Below are 21898 nucleotides of genomic sequence, written 5' to 3' on the forward strand. Positions count from 1 at the left end.
ACGTTGCATCCTTTGTACAAATAGAAAGCTGGCTGAAACATGCTTGCTTTTAAACCCACTTTTGCTTCCTCCCTGGCATAGCAGGAGTTTCAAATCTTCTCTCTTCTCCTTATTTCTGCTGCTGAGGTTTCTGGTTAGTGGAAACCAGCCTTCCTTTCCAGTGGGAAACAAACCCTTTTCAGCCTTTGGGCACCTCTCTCTTGCACGCACATTAAATAAGACCTCTTCAAGTCGCAGTGCAAGTGGGTGGCTGTCTGACAACTCTGAGTAAGCCACAAGCGGATGTCATTATTGCCAGACTTGGCCCAGCTTAATGTCAACTGCGATACTGCGGGGGAAACCTGGCTGCAAACAAAAGTGAAGCCAACTGCACTGCTTGTCCTTGTCCCAATGAAGGCAGAGGCAAACAGGGAAGATTTGGTAAACCAGATTGAAAAAATCCCTTAATTTCTAATACAATGAGGGGAGATGCTTGCCTCCGTAGCGTATGCATTGTGAGCTGACAACAGTGTTTTCCTTGGGTGCAAGCCAAAGTTTCGGCTCTACTTTTATTTCACCAAACAGGAGGCCTCCGAGATGAGTCACCGGTTCTTATAGAGGGCTGCAGTCTGCTGAGCCAGGAAAGGAGCCCTTGTTGCACAGAAAGGGAATCAGGAGATTATGTGTCATGGGGATCACGTGGGAAACCAGTCCCGCTTCCCACAGCTGGCCAACGCACATCGCACGCAGAGGAGCCGCGGGCCTGGAGGAGGTGGAAATAAAACCGGGACTCCCCAGGACTCTGTGGGGTCAGGGTGCCACAGTCTGGTGAGCGTTTAAGAGCCGGCGTGGCTCCCCCAGACGTCCCTTGCAGCAGTTTGGGTATGTCACGAAGCATTCCTTCTTGTAAACCTGGGTCCCCAACATCACCAGTTCCCTGCTGCGATGCATTAACCCTTCTCCATCCTCGCCCAGCCCAGTAGAACAAGGGGGTCAGACACGAGGAGGATGTGACTGGAGACCTCCGCCAGGGAGCCACACAGACTGTTCATTTTGTTTTGTTTTGTTTTGTTTTTAACATTTCCTCTTATTATGAGAGCAGCTGAATGAGAAAAAGACCCTGAGGAACAATTCAGTGAGCAATCCAGACTGAGTAAGGGATGTGTGATCACCGCTGTCCGACGCCGAATTACGGAAACTGCAGGACGAGGCAAGCCTCACTTTGTTTGCTGCCGTCAGTGTTGGGAATCACAACTTTTATTGCCGAATTGACGGCTCACAAGCAACAGGCGAGCAAGCGGGCTGGCAGGCCAGTTGTCACACTGCCTCGGCGCTCACAGGAGAACCACCAAGACATGGAGTTGGAAGGGACCTCGAGAATCGCCTCGTGGCCGTGCGAGGGCGAGGGGTGCCCGGGGCTGCAGTACCGGGGCTCTGCAGAGCCTCAGGCGGTCTGAGGAGAACCGGGGCGGGCTGAGGGGACCGGGCGTGATGAGGAGAACCGGGGCGGGATGAAGGAACCGGGCGGGCCGAGGGGACCGGGGCGGGCTGAGGGGCCGGGCCGGGGCCGCGAGGCGGGACTGAGGGAGCCGGGGCGGGCTGAGGGCGCCGGGCTGAGGGAGGGACATGGCGAGGGCGGCCGTCTGCCTGCTGCGCTGCGACCTGCGGGCCCACGATAACCAGGTAGGGCCCGGCTGGCGGCACCCCCTCAACGGGGTGTTTCTGTACAAGTACCCCCGGTGCAACCCTGCTCCTGGATAATCTGGGGAGAGGTGTCCCCCTCGCCCCCCCCCACCCCCACACAACCCCAACCCTAAACCTAACCCCAATCCCAACCCCAACCCTAACCCCAGGTCCAACCCTAACCCTAACCCCAACCCCAGCCCCAACCCTAACCCCAACCCCAACCCTAACCCCAACCCTAACCCTAACCCCAACCCTAACCCCAACCCCAACCCTAACCCTAATCCCAACCCCAACCCCAACCCCAACCCTAACCCCAACCCCAACCCCAACCCTAACCCCAACCCCAACCCCAACCTTAACCCCAACCGTAACCCTAACCCTAAATCCCCCACACTGGGTGCTGTCAAGGCCCTCTCTGTATTTTCAGGTGCTCCACTGGGCTCACAACAATGCCGATTACATTATTCCCCTCTACTGCTTCGACCCGCGGCACTACGTGGGCACCCACTGCTACGGCTTCCCAAAGACGGGGCCGCATCGGCTCAGGTTTTTGCTGGAAAGCGTGAAAGATCTAAGGGAAACGCTCAAGAAGAAAGGAAGGTAGTTGAGAAAACACCATACAGATATCACATCTGTTTTAATTTTCCTTTTCTTTTTCAACACGCATCTGTGCTGTGAGTCAAATCATGACAGTTTGGGGCTGTGATGATGGTTTGTTCCAGAGAACAACAGCCCTTCTGTTAGCGTTGGTCACTCTTTGAACTCCTGTTTGGATGACCTGCTGTGGCATCTGCAAGGGACTGAGGAGCCATCCAGGCTGTGTGCCATTCAGGTTTTGCTTTCTTGACCTCAAATAACACAGATGGGTGTCAGCCATGAGCACGTTGCCCAGAGTCTTGCAGAGACATGAACTGCAGTTGTCCGAGACACAGGCAGTGGCATCAACCACTGCGGCATGCTTCCTTCCTTGTCCCTAGCAAGTTTTCCTTAGGAATTGGCTTGACAGATCAACGTGGGTCCTGGCTTGTGAGACTGGAGTCAAATTCGCTTGTACCCTGTCCCAGTAAACGTGTTCCCTTTGGTAGGCTACGCTGTGGGAAGGGGATCATCAGGGATTCCTCTTTCATGTGCCTTTAGGAACCATAGCTGGGGTAGACTAGGGCATGAAAGCCTACATGTTAGGAAATCCCATTACCAGATAACACTTGGCTTTGCTTAGCAGAAAATGCATCAGCGAGCCTGTCTTCTCCCACGGCAGCACAGCATTGGTAGGAGATGCAAGAAGAATGGCTCTGTGTTTGCAGTGTGGTGCAGACCATGCAGGTGGGGGGTGTTTCAGGAGGCTGAAACAAGCGATCAGTGGGTAGCTGCACCCTCACCCTGCAGCGAACAGATTCAGAGCTGCTTGAATGCTGCTGTGCCATTATTAGTGACTGATAAGAGATTGCTTTTCTGCAGTGAGAGAAATGGTTTTGAAGAGCCGCACTAAGACCCATGCTCCGCTCTCACAGCCAAGAAGTATTTTCTTAAGGCAGTGGTAGACCGACATCTCCATTTACAACCCGTGGTGTTTGATGCGTGCAGCTTGTTCTCTAATCTTTTATGGGATGTTAGGGGAACAGCTCTCTCTGCAGCACCCCTTGTTCCTACCTTCTGGAGACCCAGCCCATCTTTGAATAAAGTTTCCAGTCATGGTTTAAATTATTCTGCCAGAAGCACTGTATTAACCTCTCCAGCAACTTCTTCTCCAGCACAGCCCTCTGTTAGATTACGCAGTAGTTTGTCTGTGTGTGTGACGGGGAAAAGGACAGAGCCACTTAACAGGACTCTGCACCCACCTCTGGCCAGCTTTCTCACCACAGCTTCTCTTTTGGTCTGGTGCCCTGGGTACACAGCTGGGCAGTTTGTGGGGTTGCAAGGCGGGAGGGAAGTTCTGTTGATTCTTACTAACACGAGGAAAGAATTCCTCTGAACAATCCCACATGAAAGTGGAGTGGGGTCTGCCCACAAGCCACCACTACCTGTGAAGGAGATTGAAAGAGGATTCAGTTCTTGAATCTCAGCCTGTATGCGTGTGAGGCTGAACAGATCTGACAGATTTACTTTTAGGTAACAGCCTGGCTTTCTGCCCAGTCATCCTTTCTAAGGCTTCCGGGGTGGTAGAAGTGTGTTCAGCACAAACTCTGCCTCAGTGGCTTGCAAACTGTGTTCAGTGGTTCCTAAAAAATGTGGGCTAGTCAAATCCTGTCTGTCTGCCTCCACAGGCTGTCTGTGCCCCACAGAGAACAGGCACACGGGTGCCTGGGCTGATACTTGGCGGTCCTATGTACACAAATAATGATAACATCAAACCTAATTCGGGCCAACCTTTTGTGTTTGCAGTACCCTGGTTGTGAGAAAAGGGAAGCCAGAAGATGTGGTCAGTGATCTAATTACTCAGTTGGGCTGCGTTGGTGTTGTAGCTTTCCATGAAGAGGTAAGGGAAATACCTGAGTGTCATCGTTAAAAGATAAAATCAGCAAGGTTTCTTCTACAGCCGAACCATGGTGCTGGTCCTGTATGTTCAGAGCCTTCCTTGTCTGTGGTATTACAACTCCAGACAAGCTGGCCAGCTCCTGGAACGGGCGTGGCGTGGGTGTCTGGGTGGGAGTCCTTGCTGGATTGCAGCTGCTGGTGAGGAAGGAAGAAGAGAAGTTTCTGGCAGCTGGCGTTGTGGGTCAGCAGAGCCCATTTCTCCTCCAGTTTGCATCAAGCTGTCTTTCCCTGGCTGCTTCTTGAGCAGGGAGCTAGCTGCCAGGTTTGTATCAAGTGTAGAAAGGGCAGTGGTGAGTTGGCAGCAGCCGCGTTTAGGCAGTTGCCCACCAGCACGTTGAAGAGTGAAGCAGGAGTCTGGTCCCTGGCTGCCGACAGGGTTGGCACGTCACTGACCTGTCCTCACTGAGCTAAGTAGGTGGTTTGATGCAGAGGCCGCTGAACAAGGACTCTGGATCCAGTACACGCGCACGTACACACTCGTGTGCATGCACACATGTGCCTACACACGTACATTCAGTATTAGCAGAGTCTGGGCCTGAAAACATCTAATGTTAGACTCACTCCGTGATCCCTGTTGCCAGGCCTAAGACACTTGTACCTTGACAACCTACACGTCCCGTAGTGCCTTGTTCCATGCAGCACTGGACCTTGGTGTAAGAACAACCCCAGAAGGTCAGAAGAAAGGACTCATCTTACTCCGTAGCCATTTTCCTGGCAGTGGCCAGTAGCAGATGCCCAGAGAAAACCAAAGGAGCAGAGCAAGATGCTCCCCCTGAATACTCTCCCAGCCTCCAAGATACTGTGACTGAAGGACTTCTCGAGGCAGGAGTGCTATCCTGATGTTCTCTACTGATGAATGAATTTCTTTTACATGTATTTGTCCAGTTATCTTTGCAGTCCATGCAAACTTGCAATATCTGCAAGGCCTTACATCAAGGAGTTCCACAGCTTTGCTGCACACAAGATGATAAGCCAGCCTCTTTCCCCGAGTGACAATTTGTTGAATCTTTTTCTGTTTGGCTGTTGGAAAAAGTCTGGCTTCGTTTATTTGCTTTATATTCATGTCTGAGGTTGTAAAAAGTATTCCAGGGCGTCTGGTGGTGGATTTGGCTCTTCAGACCAGCTTTCTCTCACCTCTGCCTCCTCCGTATTCTGGCATCAGCGCTGCTAATGGAGAGTGCAAATGCAAGTTGGGTTTGGCCCCCGGAAATATCCAGAGATTGTTTGCAGGCACCTCTCACTAAAGTCATGAAGCTGGGGATGAGGGAGGGGGGCGAGACCAGAGCCTGTGTGTCCGTGGGACCTGCGGCCGTGCAGCAGTGGTCTCACGGCGTTTTGTTCTCCCCAGGCTACACAGGAGGAGCTGGATGTGGAGAAGGGGCTGTGCCAGGTGTGTGGGCAGCACGGGGTGAAGGTGCAGACGTTCTGGGCAGCCACGCTGTACCACCGGGATGACCTTCCCTTCGGGCCTATCGCCAGGTGGGCTGCTCCGTGATAGCACTCACTCCTCCGCTGTCCCATTTACTGCACACTCCATTGAATGCTCAGGAGGGGTTTTAGTCACTCAGTCGCTCAGGTTAGTCACTTTAGTCACTCGGGGAAGGGGCACACTCATGCCTCTGTGCCCGGGGGATTTGCTCTCTGAAACACATAAAGCTGAGGGGGTTCTTGGACATTTTATTGAGGGACTGATATCCCTTTGCCCTTCTACCAGCGCAGTGTGGATGCTGTCTGCAGTACCCAGAGCCTCGTGACACTCGGACTGGGTTGCTCCATTACCCCATCGGGCTACTGCCTGTGACAGAAGCCTTCTGGGTGTGGACTCCGCATGGCTCCATCAATAATCTCTTGATATCTACTTGACGTAGTTGAGTGATTCGTGGTATCCTAAAGAAGATGTATAAAATAGGGCAGAAAAGCCAGGCCATACCGGTGCCTGTTGGTCTCCATTGATCGTGAAGGCAGCCTGAGGTTGCAAGTTTGTATGTTGAGGTCAGTCCTGAGGGTGATCAAAAGTTAGGTGAGATAAATCTGCCCCTCAGAATCGCCCCATCAGGACGCACCATAAATGGCAAAGGCACCGTTTGGATCAGAAGCTGAAAGCAAGTTAGTGAAGGGCTGTGAGGAGGGGCCACGGCAGCCATTCTGCGGATCTCGTAGGGGGATGTGACCGTGCTCTGATCTGTGCAGGTTGCCCGATGTCTACACCCAGTTCCGAAAAGCGGTGGAATCTGAGGCGAAGGTCCGGCCAACCCTGCAGCTGGCAGATCAGCTGAAGCCTCTGGCTCCGGGGGTGGAAGAAGGCTGTATCCCTACAATGGAGGATTTGGGACAGAAAGGTAAGAAAACTTAATTTGGCAGCTGCTCCCATGAATTCCTTACTGAGAATCAAAAGATGGAGGCCTCCCAAGGCAGTGGTTGCCCTTCAAACGCTAGCTGAGCCCCTGTTCACTCACAGGAAACGAAGGTAAATTCCCTGTGTGCAGGAGCTGGGTTGGCAGGCCCTGCAGCTGGGTAGAAAACGTTCTCTGCATCAGCAGTTTTGAATGTCTGATGTGGCCCTTTTTCAAAGGAAGGCTCTGGCAAAACCTTGCATTTCCCCAAAGCAGCATCCCTCGTGCTGAACATCCCTCGTTTTTAAGCTCCTTGCCTTTGAGGTGCTTTCCAAAGGCTAGTTGTTATTGGTAACAAGCTGATGGTGTTTTCTGTGGCAGATCCTGGGACTGATCCACGAACAGCCTTCCCCTGCAGTGGAGGAGAGACCCAGGCTTTAATGAGACTCCAGTATTATTTTTGGGACACGGTAACTCATACATTTCCTTGTCTGCATCCTCCCCCTCATACATCCAGCTGTACAAGTGGGTGAGGCTGCAATTCACTTCCTAATAATAATTCCTTAGCTCCTGTATAGCACTGTACAAAGGAGAGAATTAACATTATTTCAGTTTTATAGAGAGACAAACTAAATCAAAAAGAAGCCATCCAGGAACTGGAAATGTAAGCCAACTACTTAGGAACGTAGTTTAGTGGCCACCCCTCTTAAGTGTTTTTTTCCATCGACTTTAGGGAATTGGAACCATCGTCTGGTTTCTTTACCTTGACTTGCCTCTTTTTGCTTTCCCTTCCCACATCAGCAGCAATTAAGTTCCTCCATTTTGGAGGAGTGCAAAGGAGCCTGAAGGGCTGCAGTTGCATTTGGGGTGAGGAACGACTGAACCGAGCTGCTGCCCACAGCTGAGAACAGTCAGATGTTCCTAGCAGTCTGGCACAAAAACTTGTGGCCAAATAATTACAGCTACTTCTTGCTCCCTCACTTTGGTGGGTGAAGCTGCTGACTGTGGTTCAGCTGTGCATCCTGACTGTCTTTGAACCTTTTTGTGGTTAGAAGCCGCCTTACGTTTTCCTCGTGTGAACTTAGACAAAGGCACGTGTGCTGATTTCCAGCAGGGATGAAGGGGGCAGCAGCTGACCAGCTGAGACCGTGTAAGAAGCGTGCTGTGTCCAGTACGCTCACTAACACGGCTTCCAGGGGATTCTTTCAGCTGTGCTATGAAGATCCTGCATTTGCTTGGTGTTGGGGAGCATGCACAGCTTTTAATCTTTACGGAGCACTAATACAATCACTGGAAAACCTGTTCCTTTTTTTTTTTTTTGTAGTTATACAAGTGTTACCAGCCCTTGGTGAGCTAGAACAGCCCGCTAGTGCTTGTAACCTGTGCTGTGGATCAGGGAAAGATCAGGTTTCCCTCCGATGTCCTTTGCGTTGCCAGTGGAGCCTAGAAAACGGCAGAGCAGCACCCTGCCGTAAACGTGGGTGGCCCAGAAATACCAGCGATCGGGATTCCTGCAGCTGAGCGTTGAGTGCTGTCAGGCGCTGTGGTTCTCAAACCCAAGCAAGCAGCCTCGTGGACAGGGCAACTGGCCAACCTGGCTACAAGCGCTGCTCCTAAACGGGTTATTGATCCCGGAGTCAGATGGTGCGGGCAGGGAGCAGCGCAGTTTCACAGCGCTTGGAGAAAGAAATGTGCTACAGGTTGAAGCAGGGAGCACGGCTTGTGACACGTTTCCCAGAGCTGCCATGAAAACTGCTGGCCTGATTAATTCCCGTGCACTCGAGGCAGTGATTTGGCAGCGCTGTAACCCTTGCAGGCAGCCGTGAGAGGGAGCCCAGCCCTGCCAGATCGTCCTGGCTCTGACATAAAAGACATTTTAGCAGGTGGCATGTAAAGTATTAAAATCTTTTGTTCTTTTCTTGCACAGAACCTGGTTGCATCTTACAAGGAGACTCGGAATGGGCTGATAGGGATGGATTACTCGACCAAATTTGCACCATGGTAAAAAAACTTTTGTTGTGAGACTTGAAGCTCCCTTTCTGCCCCCACCCCAAATCAATGTTACCTGCTTGCTGAACGCTCTTAGCATGGACAGGGGCCTGAGTGTGATTCCCTTGTCCTTTTTGTTGGGGTACAGCAGTCTCGGAACTGCTCTTTATGATCAGGCAGTGGTTCCCTGGGAACATTGTTGCAGACAGGAATTGCTGAAGGGTAGCAGTGCTGTGTCAAGAGCTCAGCCTGCTGAGAGCAGCAATGTGGGCAGGACACGGGAGGGACAAACAGCTGCTCTTGGGCTTTGCGCTGCTTTGTGTATCTGTGCAACAGAACCGCAACGTGAAACGGTTTCCTGGGGCTGCTACAGGTCAGGTTTTTTGTTTTCAGCCAGCCTTGTGCTTCAGTGTTTGCAGCGGATGGCTCCACCTGGTGGCACTTGGGGATCCCAGGGCCGCTGGCACTGCGGGAAGTTCGTTCTCCGTTGCGGCCTCCGCTCGAGTTTTTCCAAGCTGGCCGTTTGCCCAGCACAGACAGTCCTGATCCGCCTGCCCCGAAGTGTTCTTCTGTCAGACAATCAACATCAGACCGGTTCAGATTGCAGCCAGCCGTTCACATCTCACACTGGTCATTTCTAAAGTGTGCAGCTGCTCAGCAGTTAAGGAAAAACTCCCCAGGTCCTTTCTTCCTGTTTTCCAAAACTCACCAGAAGGTCAAATGTTTCCATCAGCCCCGGTGAGGAATAGCATTAAAATACATTTCTGGGAAAATCTTTGGGTCTTATCACCCTTTTCCATCGGGCTGGAGTCTACGTGCTGTTTTCTGTCTTGCACAGCACCGATTTGGAACAGACGGAAGGAGCCCACTGGGTTGAAATGCCAGAGCTGGGTTTCATTCCCTAGTTTTCCTACCCTGCCTGAGATTTTCAGCAAGTCACTTGCCTTCTGTGGTTCCTCAAATGAGACACTTGGGTGCTGCAGCAGCAGGAGCCCTGGACGTTGTGATAAATAGGTCTGTAGGAGAAGGAGGGCAGCTGGACAGCCGAGGCAGGTGATGAAGAGGTTCACGTTTGAGATCCATTTCTGGGTTTGTCGTTGGGGCACTAAGTCACCAGCTGATAAGTCTTCTAGGCAAAAGTGTCAAACTTCTGTCAAGTGATTTATCTTGGTAGCTTTGGGACTCCCGGAACAGTCAGACACTGTGCAGGGGAGGATTTTCATTTTCATTTTCACTCGGAGTTGCAAAAAAAGTCATAGCACTTGAGTGAAGCCGTTTGGGAAGTCAGTGGCATGACTGCAAACTGAGCCAAGGTTTTTCAGGCTCTAAGCACAAAACTGCCCCTCCACGCCCTCTGTGGAGACATCGAGCTGTGAGGCATTGCCCTGCGTTGCACTCCAGACATCTTCCTTCTGCTTTCAGGCTGGCGCTAGGCTGCATTTCACCTCGCTACATCTACGAGCAAATACGGAAGTATGAAAAAGAGAGAACAGCAAATCGTAGCACATACTGGTATGACCCTGCGTGATCGCTGTGGCGTGTTTTTTCTGAAAAGGAAACTGGCATCTCACGCACAGGAGAGAGTGATTTGTTAACTTTCTCCTTAATTGATGTCTGTTTTTCCTGTGCCTGCTGTCTGGTTCCTCTGGGGCGCACCGCGCTTCTGTTTCAGTATGGATTTATTAGTCTGCCTTTGACATCCAGAGGCTTTAGGCATTTTATAAGTGAAGATTATTAATGCTACTTGTCATGCCTATTGGTGGGGAATTGCTGCTCATAATTTTTAAGATTGATCTCTGTAAATCAGCACCATCCCTCTCTGTACTGTTAGAATGGGCTAGACGAGAAGGAAGAAGAAGGATTTGCAGATAAAAGCCAAAGGGTTTCTCATGCCGAAGATAGGAGCGGGGTTTCACCCAAAAGGCTCAGGTGCTGTGCGACTTGCACGGATCACACGGTGCCAGAAGGACCTCTGGCCACAGCCCAGCAAAGGGCCCTGCGCTTGCTCAGCTGTCTGGCCATGACCACAACGCCTTAGAAAAGGGGAAGAAGGGACGTGGAAGTGGGCTTAATGCACCCAGCCTTGTGATCCCTGCTCTTCTTCACCCCACCGCTCGCGTGCCTGCAGGTGGTACTGAAGGAGTCTGCGCTGCCGGGGAGCGGCTGGGGGCAGTGAATCTCTCTCTGGGTTGACCTTGAGCTCGCTCGTGTGTGCTGAGCTGCCCAGGCGGGGTGAGACAGAGCCTTGGCACAGCTGAAGAACGTCCCCTCTTGTAGCTGTGTTGGGGGCAGAGGCTGGGACAGCCTGCTAGTGCCGGTCACAGTGATGGCAGTGAGCTGCGTGTCCACCTGCTCAGGTTTGTAGGTAGCCGGCAACGTGACCAAAACCCCAAGAGATCACGCAGACTTCAACAGGGAGCTCTTAAGAAGAAGCAGGTTCATGGTAGAGCCTGGCCTAATTCTAGACCTGGGTGGAAAGAACCCCAGAACAGAAAGACCGTGCAAACTGTAGAATTGCGTTTTTGTACTGCTTTGTTACATTTGCAGCATGTCAAACAGCACAGTGCCTGGGGAAGAGCAGCCAGAAAATTGCCAGCAGTTCTGGCCAAAATACTCAATTAAAATTCAAACGACAGATATACCCTTGACCTCTTGCTTGCTTATGTCTGTGTTTTTCTTTGTTTGTTTTCTTCTTCAAAATGAATTAGGAAAGGAAATGTCAAGAGAGGACCACACTCATGTTTCTCCCTGCCTGCCTGCAGCCGGGCTATCATGGTGATCTGAGTATTTTAAAGTGATAAATAACAGTAAAAATGCAGCTGTCAAGCTCCTAGACGCTGGCTTCAGTTGCACGGTGAAGCCCAGGTCACGGTGGCTGCACACGACGAGCTCACAGAATCTCAACATCGCGACAGTAGTTTGTAGTGTGTGGGGCAGTGTCCTGTTTTGTAGTCAGGAGTTCCAGAAAGCTCTTGGAAGCCGAAACATCAGCTGAACAGAATATTTCCCATATGCCAGAGAGCTGAAGCGAGTCTCAGAGGATGACGTGTCATCATTTTATGAGTGCTTTTTATATCAAAAGTGTTTTAATATAAAACTGTCTGTTTTCTGCAGGCCTAGCACCTGATCTCATGAGCTAGACCCCTGTAAGCCCACTTTTGAAAGGTGCCCGTAAGTCCCTTACAAAGGTTGTTGCTTAAATCGATGCAAAGCTCTTGGGAACGCGCTGACGTGCTTGCTCATGCAGAAGTGTGAAGCTCAATCAAGTCCTCACGCTGCTCTTTGTGGAATTACATCCCAGGAAGGGTGGATCAGAGGGGGGTTTCCTGAAATTCTGCTCTTACACAGGGGCTAGGAAAAGCTTCCCAAGTGATTTGTGCAGTTTGCTTTCACTGTAGCCACCCATGTGCGAGCTAGATAAGTAGGCTTAGGGCAAGAATTGGCAAGTGATGTGAAAATGCTCACTGTAAATAAACCTCACAGCGTTAATGATGGGTGCTACAGAAGCAAAATCCCAATTCAGTAGTTTTCTCTCTTCACCAGGGAAATAAACGCATGGCTTTGTGTTTTAGGGTCCTGTTTGAACTACTGTGGCGGGATTACTTTCGATTTGTGGCCCTGAAGTACGGCAGAAGGATTTTCTCAGTAAGAGGTGCGTATGGATCACTGTATCTGGGGAGGAAAGGAGCAGTCTTAAAACAGGGAAAGTAAGAGAAGAGGCTGTAGGCATTGTGATGTACAAACACTCTTACAGTGCTTGTGTCACTCCTGGGACGTTCCTATGAGTTACTTTTTGCACAGAAGTGCCTTAACACCACAATCCTGGGTGCTGTGAAGACCCAGAGTTTTGCCTCAAATCTCATTAAATACAGGGAACAGCAGTAACACACATTAGTGGCAAACAGCAGCCCAACAAGAGTAAACCTGCTGTTTCCAGGGACCCTCTACCTTTGGAGAGAATCCAGGCTTCAAGGCTTGCCAGAGTTCCCCAGAAAGTCCGGGACAGAGCAGGAACCGACCCAGCAGTGTGAATCCCAAGACACCAGATATTTTCTGCCGGGCACTGCGTAGGAATCAGAGAGAGGTTCAGCTCCAGCCCCAGTCCCTTACGTGCAGCTGCCTGCACATGAAACGGGAGCCCGAACTCTCAGCGCAGCAACAGACACCTAGCCAGGAAACCCTACAGCTGGTGTCAGTGTTGGCTGAGCAGTTCTCCACGGGATTTAGCAGCCCACACCTAAGCACGCAGCACTTTTAGATGCCCTTGGGCATTCTGCCTAGCATCTAGTTGTGGCTGCAGAGGGGCACTTGTCTCCCTCAGGGCCTGTGTCACATTTGCCAAGCCTAAGTGGCTGTTTCAAATGCCCCGTGGCATTTCAGATGGTACCGGGTGCCAGTGGCGGGCCTGAACTTAGATGTCTGGAGCCGGAGCTGAGTCCCTGCTGTCTCCTTTCCACTGTACAGAGCTGTAATTGCCATCGGACCCCTGCAGACTTAAAAGTCATCCTCCTTATCTGTTCCTACCCAGCTGCAGGAGCAAAGTCTTACCAGGGGCTTCTGCAGAGTAATGCTGGGGTCAGTATCTGCTGCAGAAATGGATTTCACATACGCATTGTGCTGGAATAAAACCGAACAAGAAAATATTACCTTGGACCAGAGCGTATCTCTAGCTGCGTAGGAGGTCTGAGCCATTTTTAAGTTAAAAAACAGCAACACCAGCAAGCCAAATCATCAAAATTCAGAAGGCCTTGAGCATCATCTGTGTGCACCAGACACCCCTTTACAACACTTTATAGGATGAACAGATTATCTCTAAATCTTTGCAGAAGGAATGTGGTTTGCGATGACAGTCAGAGGGCTAGCTCCGTCCTAATGTCTTGTGGCAACCAAGGTACCTCTGGCTGTCATCATTTCATTTTTAAATGCTTGTGTCAGCATTTGTCTTCATAAGCACTTCATTTTTTTCCCTCAACAGGGCTTCAGAGTAAAGAGGTCCCCTGGAAAAAGGATCTTCAGCTCTTTGACTGCTGGAAAGGTCAGTAGAAACATCAGGTTTGGCTAGCTGTGCTCTTGGTTTCCACCTGTCCGCGTGCTAACATGAGCCCCAGTGCCAACTCAGATTTATACGAGAGCTGTCAGCACCATCAGGCCCTGCCGTCTATACTCTCATCACCAAACAAGAATGGAACCCTGTGTGAGTGCAGGAGACTTGCCTTCCTTCCAAGACTGAGCACCACGCAGGAGCAGGCCCACAGGATATCACGAATGTCCGGGTTCTGTCTGTCACAGCCTGTGAGGTGAACCGCAGGTAGATTTTCCTGCCCAGGTTTGTGCTTCCAGTCGGTTTTGGTTAGAAGGGTAAAGCAGCCTTAGACTAAATCTCACCTTTTGTTGTGCCACACAGCCTTTTAATACACTTCCTTTTTTTTCCTTTAACTTTTATAACATCGTTGTCACATGAAAAGCAAAGATAGTGTCTCAAACTAAAACTCAGAGAGACGAACAGGTTAAAGTATCAGAATCAGTGAAATGCACATCTCTGTACCTTTCTTCACATTAGTGCCATGGGGCCATTTGCACACAGTTACAGGCATTTTTTTTCCTTAACAATAGACAAAGCTCTCTGCTTTTCAGGTGCTAATCCTCGTGGACTTGTCCCATACATCCCTCTCTGCTATTTGTCATTTCTCGACATTTTTTTTGTTGTTCTTGGCCTATCTCCCTGTTGTCTGTACATTTATTTTGCTTGAATTCCACCTGATGCACTGGTTTTCCATTCTGAAGTTTTTCTGTACCTTTTTTTTTTTTCTTTTTCCAAAAATCCTCATTTTAATTTTCCACTCAATTTGCTTTCCAGTGGCTCTTAGAGCTGAATGTCAGGAAATCTCCCCAGCATAAAGTTCTCTCCCTGCTGCCGTACGCTGGCACTGCCTAAGCTGCTCGCGTGGCTGTGACTGCATGCGCGCAGGTCGGTTACGAGGGCCCAATAATGTCGTCACGTCCCAGCAGTGTCTTTTGTCTCTGCAGAGGGCAAAACGGGGGTTCCTTTTGTCGATGCCAACATGCGAGAGCTGGCTGCGACGGGCTTTATGTCTAACAGAGGGCGGCAGAACGTCGCCAGCTTTCTCACCAAGGACCTGGGTCTGGACTGGAGGATGGGGGCAGAATGGTTCGAACACCTGCTGGTAAGACTGAAGGCTGCAGTTGTTTGTGCTCTGCCCTGAGGGGCGGATGGGAGGGCAGCTCTGCCTGATCAGGGTGCAGAATGAGCCCTGATTTCCAGGGTAACGTCACTGCACGTGTATAGTGCTTGTATTGTGTACTTCTCAAAGCTCAGGTACGAAAAAGGAGTTGTGCCACTGCCATCAACCAAGATGTAGCTAGGAAGTTTGCAGTGATACTTTTGGTCCTCCTCGTGTAGAGTTTTAGCCAGAAATCTGTCATACTCGAGAAAACTTTCAGGCACAGATAATGTTAACAATACTAATCGGCTCGCCCCAGAGGCTGGGGAGGAGGACAGCCCGGAAATAGAACAGAAAAATAAATGTGTTCTGGCCACTGAAGCCGCTGTTGGCACAGCATCTTTGCACTGATCTGGACAGAGAAGTCATCCAGTCAGGAGCAGGCAAGCACGGACAATAGCTGGCTCAGCTTCCACGGGCCTCCACCCCGGCTGGAGGCATCTCTCTTCGTTCTGGTGAGTCACCGGCCTCCCTGCCGACGGGAGCACCCTTCCCCTTATGGCAGTCAGCAACACAGTCTCGGTTAAATGGCCGGGTTGCTCTTCTCTCCTTGGCCCCCCTAGCTTCTTTCCAGGACGGTCTGGACAGGCTGACGGGCTGCAGGTCAGAGGTGTGGGCAGGGGTGCAGCGCTGTGTCCTGGCGTGGCTGCCTTTACCTCTGGTGATTCGGGTGGACGTGCCATCAGTAGCTCCAAGCTGAGCTGTGAAAACGGGCTGAGGAGATGGGTCCGTGTTTGTTCCTCGCCAGACTGAACGGTACAGAGTGAGACAGACACGATCCTAACAGCAGCCTTCATTAGCGAGCTTGTCTGGGGGATAGGAGAGGCTATGGATACTCAGGAGACTTTCCGCTCACGAGAGTGGTTGGAGGTACAACGAAACCATCACTTCCCTAACACTTGAGATTAAAAGAGCCTTTTTTTATTAACGTAACTTTTCCGCGCTTCCTTGGGGCTGGGCTCTGGAATGGCTCTGGCAGCAGAGATCTGCATTTCAGTGCCGATGGTTTAACTCCTGTAGCTCGAATGCCTTGTGTGTGACGCATACTGGCTGCCCAGAAGAATGGTTTGGCACTGCTGAGGTGCGCCCACACGCACAAACGTCTTTACACATGCCGGCTGCGCGGAGTGGGTCACCGGGACCGTTCTGATCGGCTCTTCATGCCTGGCCTTTGGTGGCGTCTGTCAGCTGTGGCTTACAAAGGTGACTGCGCTCCGCGGAGGCCAGCTTGCTTCATGTCAGGACAAGCCTCTTACTCAAAGCTAGCAGCGATGAAGAGGATGAAGAGTTAGGAATCAGGAACCAAGGCACTGCTCTGACAGGCAGGCAGAGCTTAGTTCTCTGCGGTCAGGTTCAGGGCCATGGGAGATTCCAGGTCCTGTTCCCCAGCTGAAGAAGACCTGGAAGGTCTCACCCTGGAGAGATGCTCCCTGGGTTATTACCTTTATTCCTGCGGTCATGAATGTTAACGGGAAGCAGGATTTGGTACTCTCCCCTAGCTCTGTCATCTCGGGAGGCCCCAGACACTGATTGCCGCTGCAGATTAGCCTGGCGCAGGCTGATCCTTGTGTCCTGTCCCTTCCTTTCAGCCCGTGTCGCACCGGTGTATTGCTGGAGAGCTTCTTCCACCTGGTGGCACCTCCAGACTAACATAGAGAAGACAGTTTGATGGGGGAGATCCAGCTAGAGAAGGGTAGAGGCTAGCACAGAACTGAAACTGGGGGCACTGTCCAACAAAAAGGGAAAACGTTGCATTTTCCGTTTCTGGTGCTTTCACCGAAGGCCCCCAGAGCGTGCACATGCTTGGGAAGAAGAAAGTGTTTGTCATCCACACACACAGGCAGGGAGACGAAGACAAGCTCTCTGCAACCTGCTGAAGCCAGGGGAAAGGCCACGCACTGCTGGTGTCCTAACAGAGGCTATCTCAGCTATGATTTAATTCTCAGGGCCGGGCCCCGGGGAAAGGGAGAGAAACAAACAGAAGAGAATTCCAGGAAGGGGCAAGGCTGAGGGGGAAATGAGCCTGCCTCCTCCAGCCGCCTTGGGTTTGCCCTCACCTCCCACACACGCTTTCCTGCACGTTAATGGCTCAGTCAAGCCTCTGGTGGCATCTTTCTTCCCATCCTTCTCTTACAGGTGCTGTTGGTGAGGGGTAGGTGCACAGGGAGCATAGCTGGCTGTTGAGCCTGTCCGCAGCTCTCAGCTGCCTTTGCAGAGAACTGGGAAGGGAACTTAGCACAGCCACAGCCCTGTGCCTGCCGCCACCTGGGCGCGTTGAGCTTCCCACCTCGAGGAGTGGCCGAGATCTTGGAAGCATCACCGCGTGGACTGATCGTTGCTGCAGCCGCAGCGCAGAGGGAACAGAAGAGCGCGGAACCTGCTTCGTGACGTGTCTTTGCAAACTCCTCCCGCTGCCGCTGCCAGCGCGGCGCTTTCGCAACGCGGACACCTCTCGTAGGAACGCGAGGGGATCGCACGCCCCATTCCCTATCGCTGCCACTCCCCGCTTGACGTAGGTGTGGGCTGCCCTGAACTGGAAAGCTTCTCATGGTGGATTTAAGCCACCCTGCGCAGCCCAAGGGCATTCAGGCAGGACCGTGTCCTGATCTCATCTGTGCCCCTTTCAGGAGCCTTGCTCCATTTTACACAAGCACCCTTGAGAGCTTTTTGTTTAGATGTCGAATAATCTGACCGTGTGCAGTCTACCGAGTACGTCACGAGGGCTCTGGTGTTTCCCGTAGCAAAGCACCTCTCTCTGCCTCTCCCTGTGAGTTGGGGCTCATTGCCCACCAAGATTCAAGTGTAGCAAGGAAACAGCTGCTGCGTCTGCGCTGGTTGCGTCTTCCTACACCCTTCCCTCAGCCATTTCTCCAGTCTGCCTAATGGGATCCGCAGAGATGATTTTGCTAGTCTGTGGTCTCCGGGTAACTGGCCAGGAAGAATTTCTGGAGTATTTGAAATGTTCTGGGCTACTGCTTCTTGGAACGTGAGCGCTCAAAGGCTAGGGGAGTTGTGATGAAGTTTTCCCTTTCCTTCTCCTGTTCTCAAGGTTGATTACGACGTTTGCAGCAATTACGGCAACTGGTTGTACGGCGCTGGCGTTGGCAATGACCCAAGGGACAACAGGAAGTTCAACATGATTAAACAAGGCCTGGACTACGACGGCAACGTAAGTCATCTGGGGCTGCCAGGCAGCACAGCAAAGCGTACATGATAGTTGCAGGGACCGGAGGTCGATGTGCTGTGTGGGTACTGCTGCAGGAGCAGTCCTTTGGTCGCTCTGCCAGCAGGCGGGCAGGTTCCTCCTCCTCCTTGTACAGGAAAACCTGACGGTTGCAATCTGCTGCTGTCCCCAGCGAGGCCGGTGCTGCGTATGCCCGCCCTGCAGTTTGGTTTCGTCAGCATTTCTTCCGGGTGACGGCCACGTCCCATCGGTGTCACACACCTGCTTCCTCGAGCACCGAGCAGCTTCTTGGAGGGCTCAGAAGTGACCGGAGAGCCTGAGCTGCTCACTTGGCACCTCAGGAGATGCTGGACAGTAGATGAAACCTCTGGCTTCCCTGACTCTCCCCAAGTGGTGGGAGCACACAGATTGCCCTGTCCAATTGCTTAGGTGTCGTTCACATACTGGGCTACCTGCTTCCACCCTGTTCCTTAGCTTGGCGAGTTGGCAGCGTTCCCTTTTACCACTGTAGCTGGAAGAATTTAGCAAAAATCACCATTTTTCCTCGCAGGGGACGCAGCAGTATAGTTAATGGGAGAGATCCCGGGGTCCCTTTAGCCAGGCACAGAGGTGTGCAGCTAAGCTAGCCGTCCTAGCTTCTGTCAGTCACTGGAAAGAAAAATGGACTTTTGGGGAGTGATTTCACCTTGCCATGCCTTAAAAGGCCAGGTGGACCCCCCAAAACACCTCTGTCTCCTAATTCTGGGTAGCGGGTTTAACAGGAGGGGTCGAGAGCTAACTGATGCTGTAACGCACCAGCTTCTTTCCCTGGAAATCAGGCTTTTCTTTCACGAAGACCCCTACACGCACAGATCGCTGCTGAATGGACCCTGTCCCTTCTGTTTGCAGGGAGATTACGTCCGGCTGTGGGTGCCAGAGCTACGGGGCGTTAAGGGAGCAGCTGCCCACACCCCGTGGGCACTGAGCAGTGCCGCGCTCTCCCAGGCGGGCGTAACTCTGGGCGAGACCTACCCACAGCCAGTCGTGACGGCCCCGGAGTGGAGCAGGCACATCAGCCAGAGGCCTGTGAGTACTGGGAAGGTTGGGACGGGGCGGGAGGTGTTTTTGCAGCTCTCTCCCTCTGTAGGAGAGGCTGCGAGTTCTGCTTTTCTTTCTCAGGTATAGAGGGAAACGATTGCTTTAATGCAAAGTGCCGCTACCTCACAGCAGGGGATGGTCCAGCTCTGCACAGGGGCTGTGCCACCAGGGTAATTTAGCTGTGTCTGCCAGAGTAAACTAAACATACCCGAGCTACAAGCCTGATAGGGCCAGCGTTGGAAGGGAAGGAAATGAATGTAACCAGTGCGTGCGTGTTTCAAGGGGGTTTCAGCATTTCTGCCTTCCCCCGTGCCTCCTCCTGAGGAAGAGATCCTTCGTGGAGGCACAAATGCAGTTGTCAGACAATGTTCAGTGAAGAATAATGACACGTGTATCCATTTCACACTTTAATTCCAAGGTACTGAACCGAGTTTGCCAGGCCAGATTCTTTTGACACGAGTGGAAGATCTTGCTGAAGCAGACTTCTGCTTCCAGCCGTGCTGTCGAAAGGCCCAGATTATTACTCTTGTGTTTAAGAGTGCATCTGAAATCAGAGAAAGGACTCCACGAAGGAACACCTCGGTGAGGCACAGGTTTGGGGCAGTGATGGAACTTGAATTAAAAAAGCTCCTCAGGAAGGAGTTCCATTTTGATCCACTTCCCAGCTCACCTGGGAAACTCACCAGCACTGCCCCGTGTTACTGAGGCCTGGGGAAGAACTTCTAGATTCAGTATGGGTTGGAAATACGAGCCCCTACCTTACAAGAAACTCTCATTTCCTAAGTCCAGGACTAGAACTGTGCCTGTCAGGCCTCCCCTCCTTTTTGCCCCATATCTGGGGGGTAAAGGAGCCACGTGCACGTTTTTCTTTCTAACGCTGCGTGTAAAGGCTGCGTTGTGCCCAGACCAGCATCAGGAAATGTCTCAGTGCTCGTCTTTCGTTTGCAGCAGGGAAGAAGCCCCCATCCCAGGGGCAGGAGAGGACCTGCTCGCACCCCGGCGCAGCACAAGGACGGAGGGATAGATTTCTACTTTTCTCGCAAGAAAGATGTGTGATGAAGGCGATCCACGTGCATCCTGGAGAAGAGTTCACTGGGAGCTTTTGCTGCTGAATATTCAGATTTAATGCTCTATCTCTTTGAGCTAAGCCAATGCTAGAAGTCTGGCCTCACGGAAGTAACAGGGATCTGCCTCTTTGGTGTTCCCAAGGACAGGCTCTGCAAGCAGATATTTGGAGGTTGTGTTCTAGCACTGATCATGGTGCTTGGATCCTTTTTCACTTAAGCCACTGCTGTGAGGTTGTAGGCACTCTCCAGGAGTGCTGGGGGTCTGATTCCCGTAGACACGTGTCACTCTTAACTCTGTAAAGTGCTTTTGTTGAAAGGGACTGTCAAACTAATGTTAACTAACCAAAACGGTACCGCCTTTCCATTTTGAACAGGTGTTGCTGCTTTTCCAGGGCCTCTCGCTTGGCACTGTTGCTTACAGCTGTTACAAGCTCAATTTCTACCTCTTTTTACAAACTGGAGCAGATGGTTTATGCAGCAGGTATTCAGAAAGAACTATTTATCTTGAATTTTCTTATGCTAATTTTTCATTCTTAAAGCTTTTAAACTACTGCTCATTATGCAATTAAAAAATTTGCTGCTGGAGTATTTTATCTACCTCATTTCCACTGACGCAACAGAGATCCACAGATAGTGAGACTTCAGGGGATGTTCGTCCTACAGGACTTCGGGGAAACAGTGAGTTCCTCTTGCAAACTGGTGCGGAGTCACTGCAGCACCTGGGTTGGTTTTGGTGCTGGCCTGGAAGCCATAAACTGTTCAACTTGGAGCTGAGAACCACGGGTTGTACTCAGCACCAACAGCCAGTCAAAGCAGTTTTACAGCCACTGTAAACGTTTTGATTTTATGCAGAATGGAAGAGTTTGGGAGACTGGAGATGGCTGTCTTTGGGCCATCATGGAACAGCTACCTGACAGAGAGCCCAGGTTTGAACTCCTTGCGCCTAGGAGCAGGCCCCTCTCAGCAGAAGGGACACGGCTCTGGGATTTATTACCACTAGGGATCCATTCAGACCTCTTTGGTAAAGAATAACAACATAATTCTGCTAAATCTCTTAGTTATTTAGGTAGATGAGTTCAGGACTGCATTGAGAAAACAACCGATGTGGAACACAAAAGTGAGATCTTCTGTCAAAAGGAAACAAATCGAGTAGCTTTTTAGGGAGTGAACACCCTATAAGGGGTGTTTGAACCTCATATGATAATCCTGCCATTTGTTGGATAACAGGAACTGATGAGTAGCTCCTGATGATGGAAAAGGGTCAGCTTCAGGGGTTGCTGCTTAAAAGAAATAATTGTATCCCAAATAAAAGTCTGGGACAAAACAGTAGCCCAGATCTTGGAGTACCTGAACAGGCCTTACATTCTGGGCATCGCTTGTTCAAACCTAATTAATTGGAAACCCAACTGCAAAGCCACTGAGATCCTGACAGATGTCCTGCTCTTGATCCAAGCATAAGTGTGTAAGAGGGGATTGCTCTCAGCTCATCCCCTTATGATGGTAAGTTGCTGCTGATCTGGGTGTCAGGTAGGAGAATCACAGAATCATTAAGGTTGGAAAAGCCCTCCAAGATCATCTGGTCCAACCATCCCCCTACCACCAATGTCACCACTAAACCATGTCCCTAAGCACCACGTCCAACCTCTCCTTGAACACCCCCAGGGACAGTGATGCCACCACCTCCCTGGGCAACCCGGCCCAATGCCTGACTGCTCCTTCTGAGGAGAAATGTCTCCTCATTTCCTACCTGAACCTCCCCTGGCGCAACTTGAGGCCATTCCCTCTGGTCCTGTCACCAGTTACCTG

General features: G+C 51.3%; 1 protein-coding gene across 2 annotated transcripts; it reads left to right on the forward strand.

Annotated features, from left to right (window-relative positions):
• Positions 1 to 1555: 1555 nt before the first annotated feature.
• LOC118251790 (cryptochrome DASH-like) lies at positions 1556 to 20677 on the forward strand. 2 transcript variants are annotated; one of them, XM_035554366.2, is made up of 14 exons: positions 1556 to 1662; positions 2093 to 2265; positions 4048 to 4141; positions 5549 to 5679; positions 6391 to 6539; positions 6915 to 7003; positions 8461 to 8534; positions 9945 to 10034; positions 12095 to 12174; positions 13498 to 13557; positions 14550 to 14707; positions 17814 to 17933; positions 18837 to 19013; positions 19974 to 20677. In XM_035554366.2, exons 1-14 carry the CDS (start codon positions 1606 to 1608, stop codon positions 20079 to 20081), a joined length of 1560 nt encoding a protein of 519 aa, XP_035410259.1. In that variant the 5' UTR covers positions 1556 to 1605; the 3' UTR covers positions 20082 to 20677. The 2 variants fall into 2 exon arrangements, with proteins under 2 accessions (XP_035410259.1, XP_035410260.1); XM_035554367.2 differs by having other exon boundaries at positions 19977 to 20677.
• Positions 20678 to 21898: the final 1221 nt, after the last annotated feature.

Source organism: Cygnus atratus, chromosome 2 (assembly GCF_013377495.2).
Source record: "Cygnus atratus isolate AKBS03 ecotype Queensland, Australia chromosome 2, CAtr_DNAZoo_HiC_assembly, whole genome shotgun sequence".
NCBI lineage: Eukaryota > Metazoa > Chordata > Aves > Anseriformes > Anatidae > Cygnus > Cygnus atratus.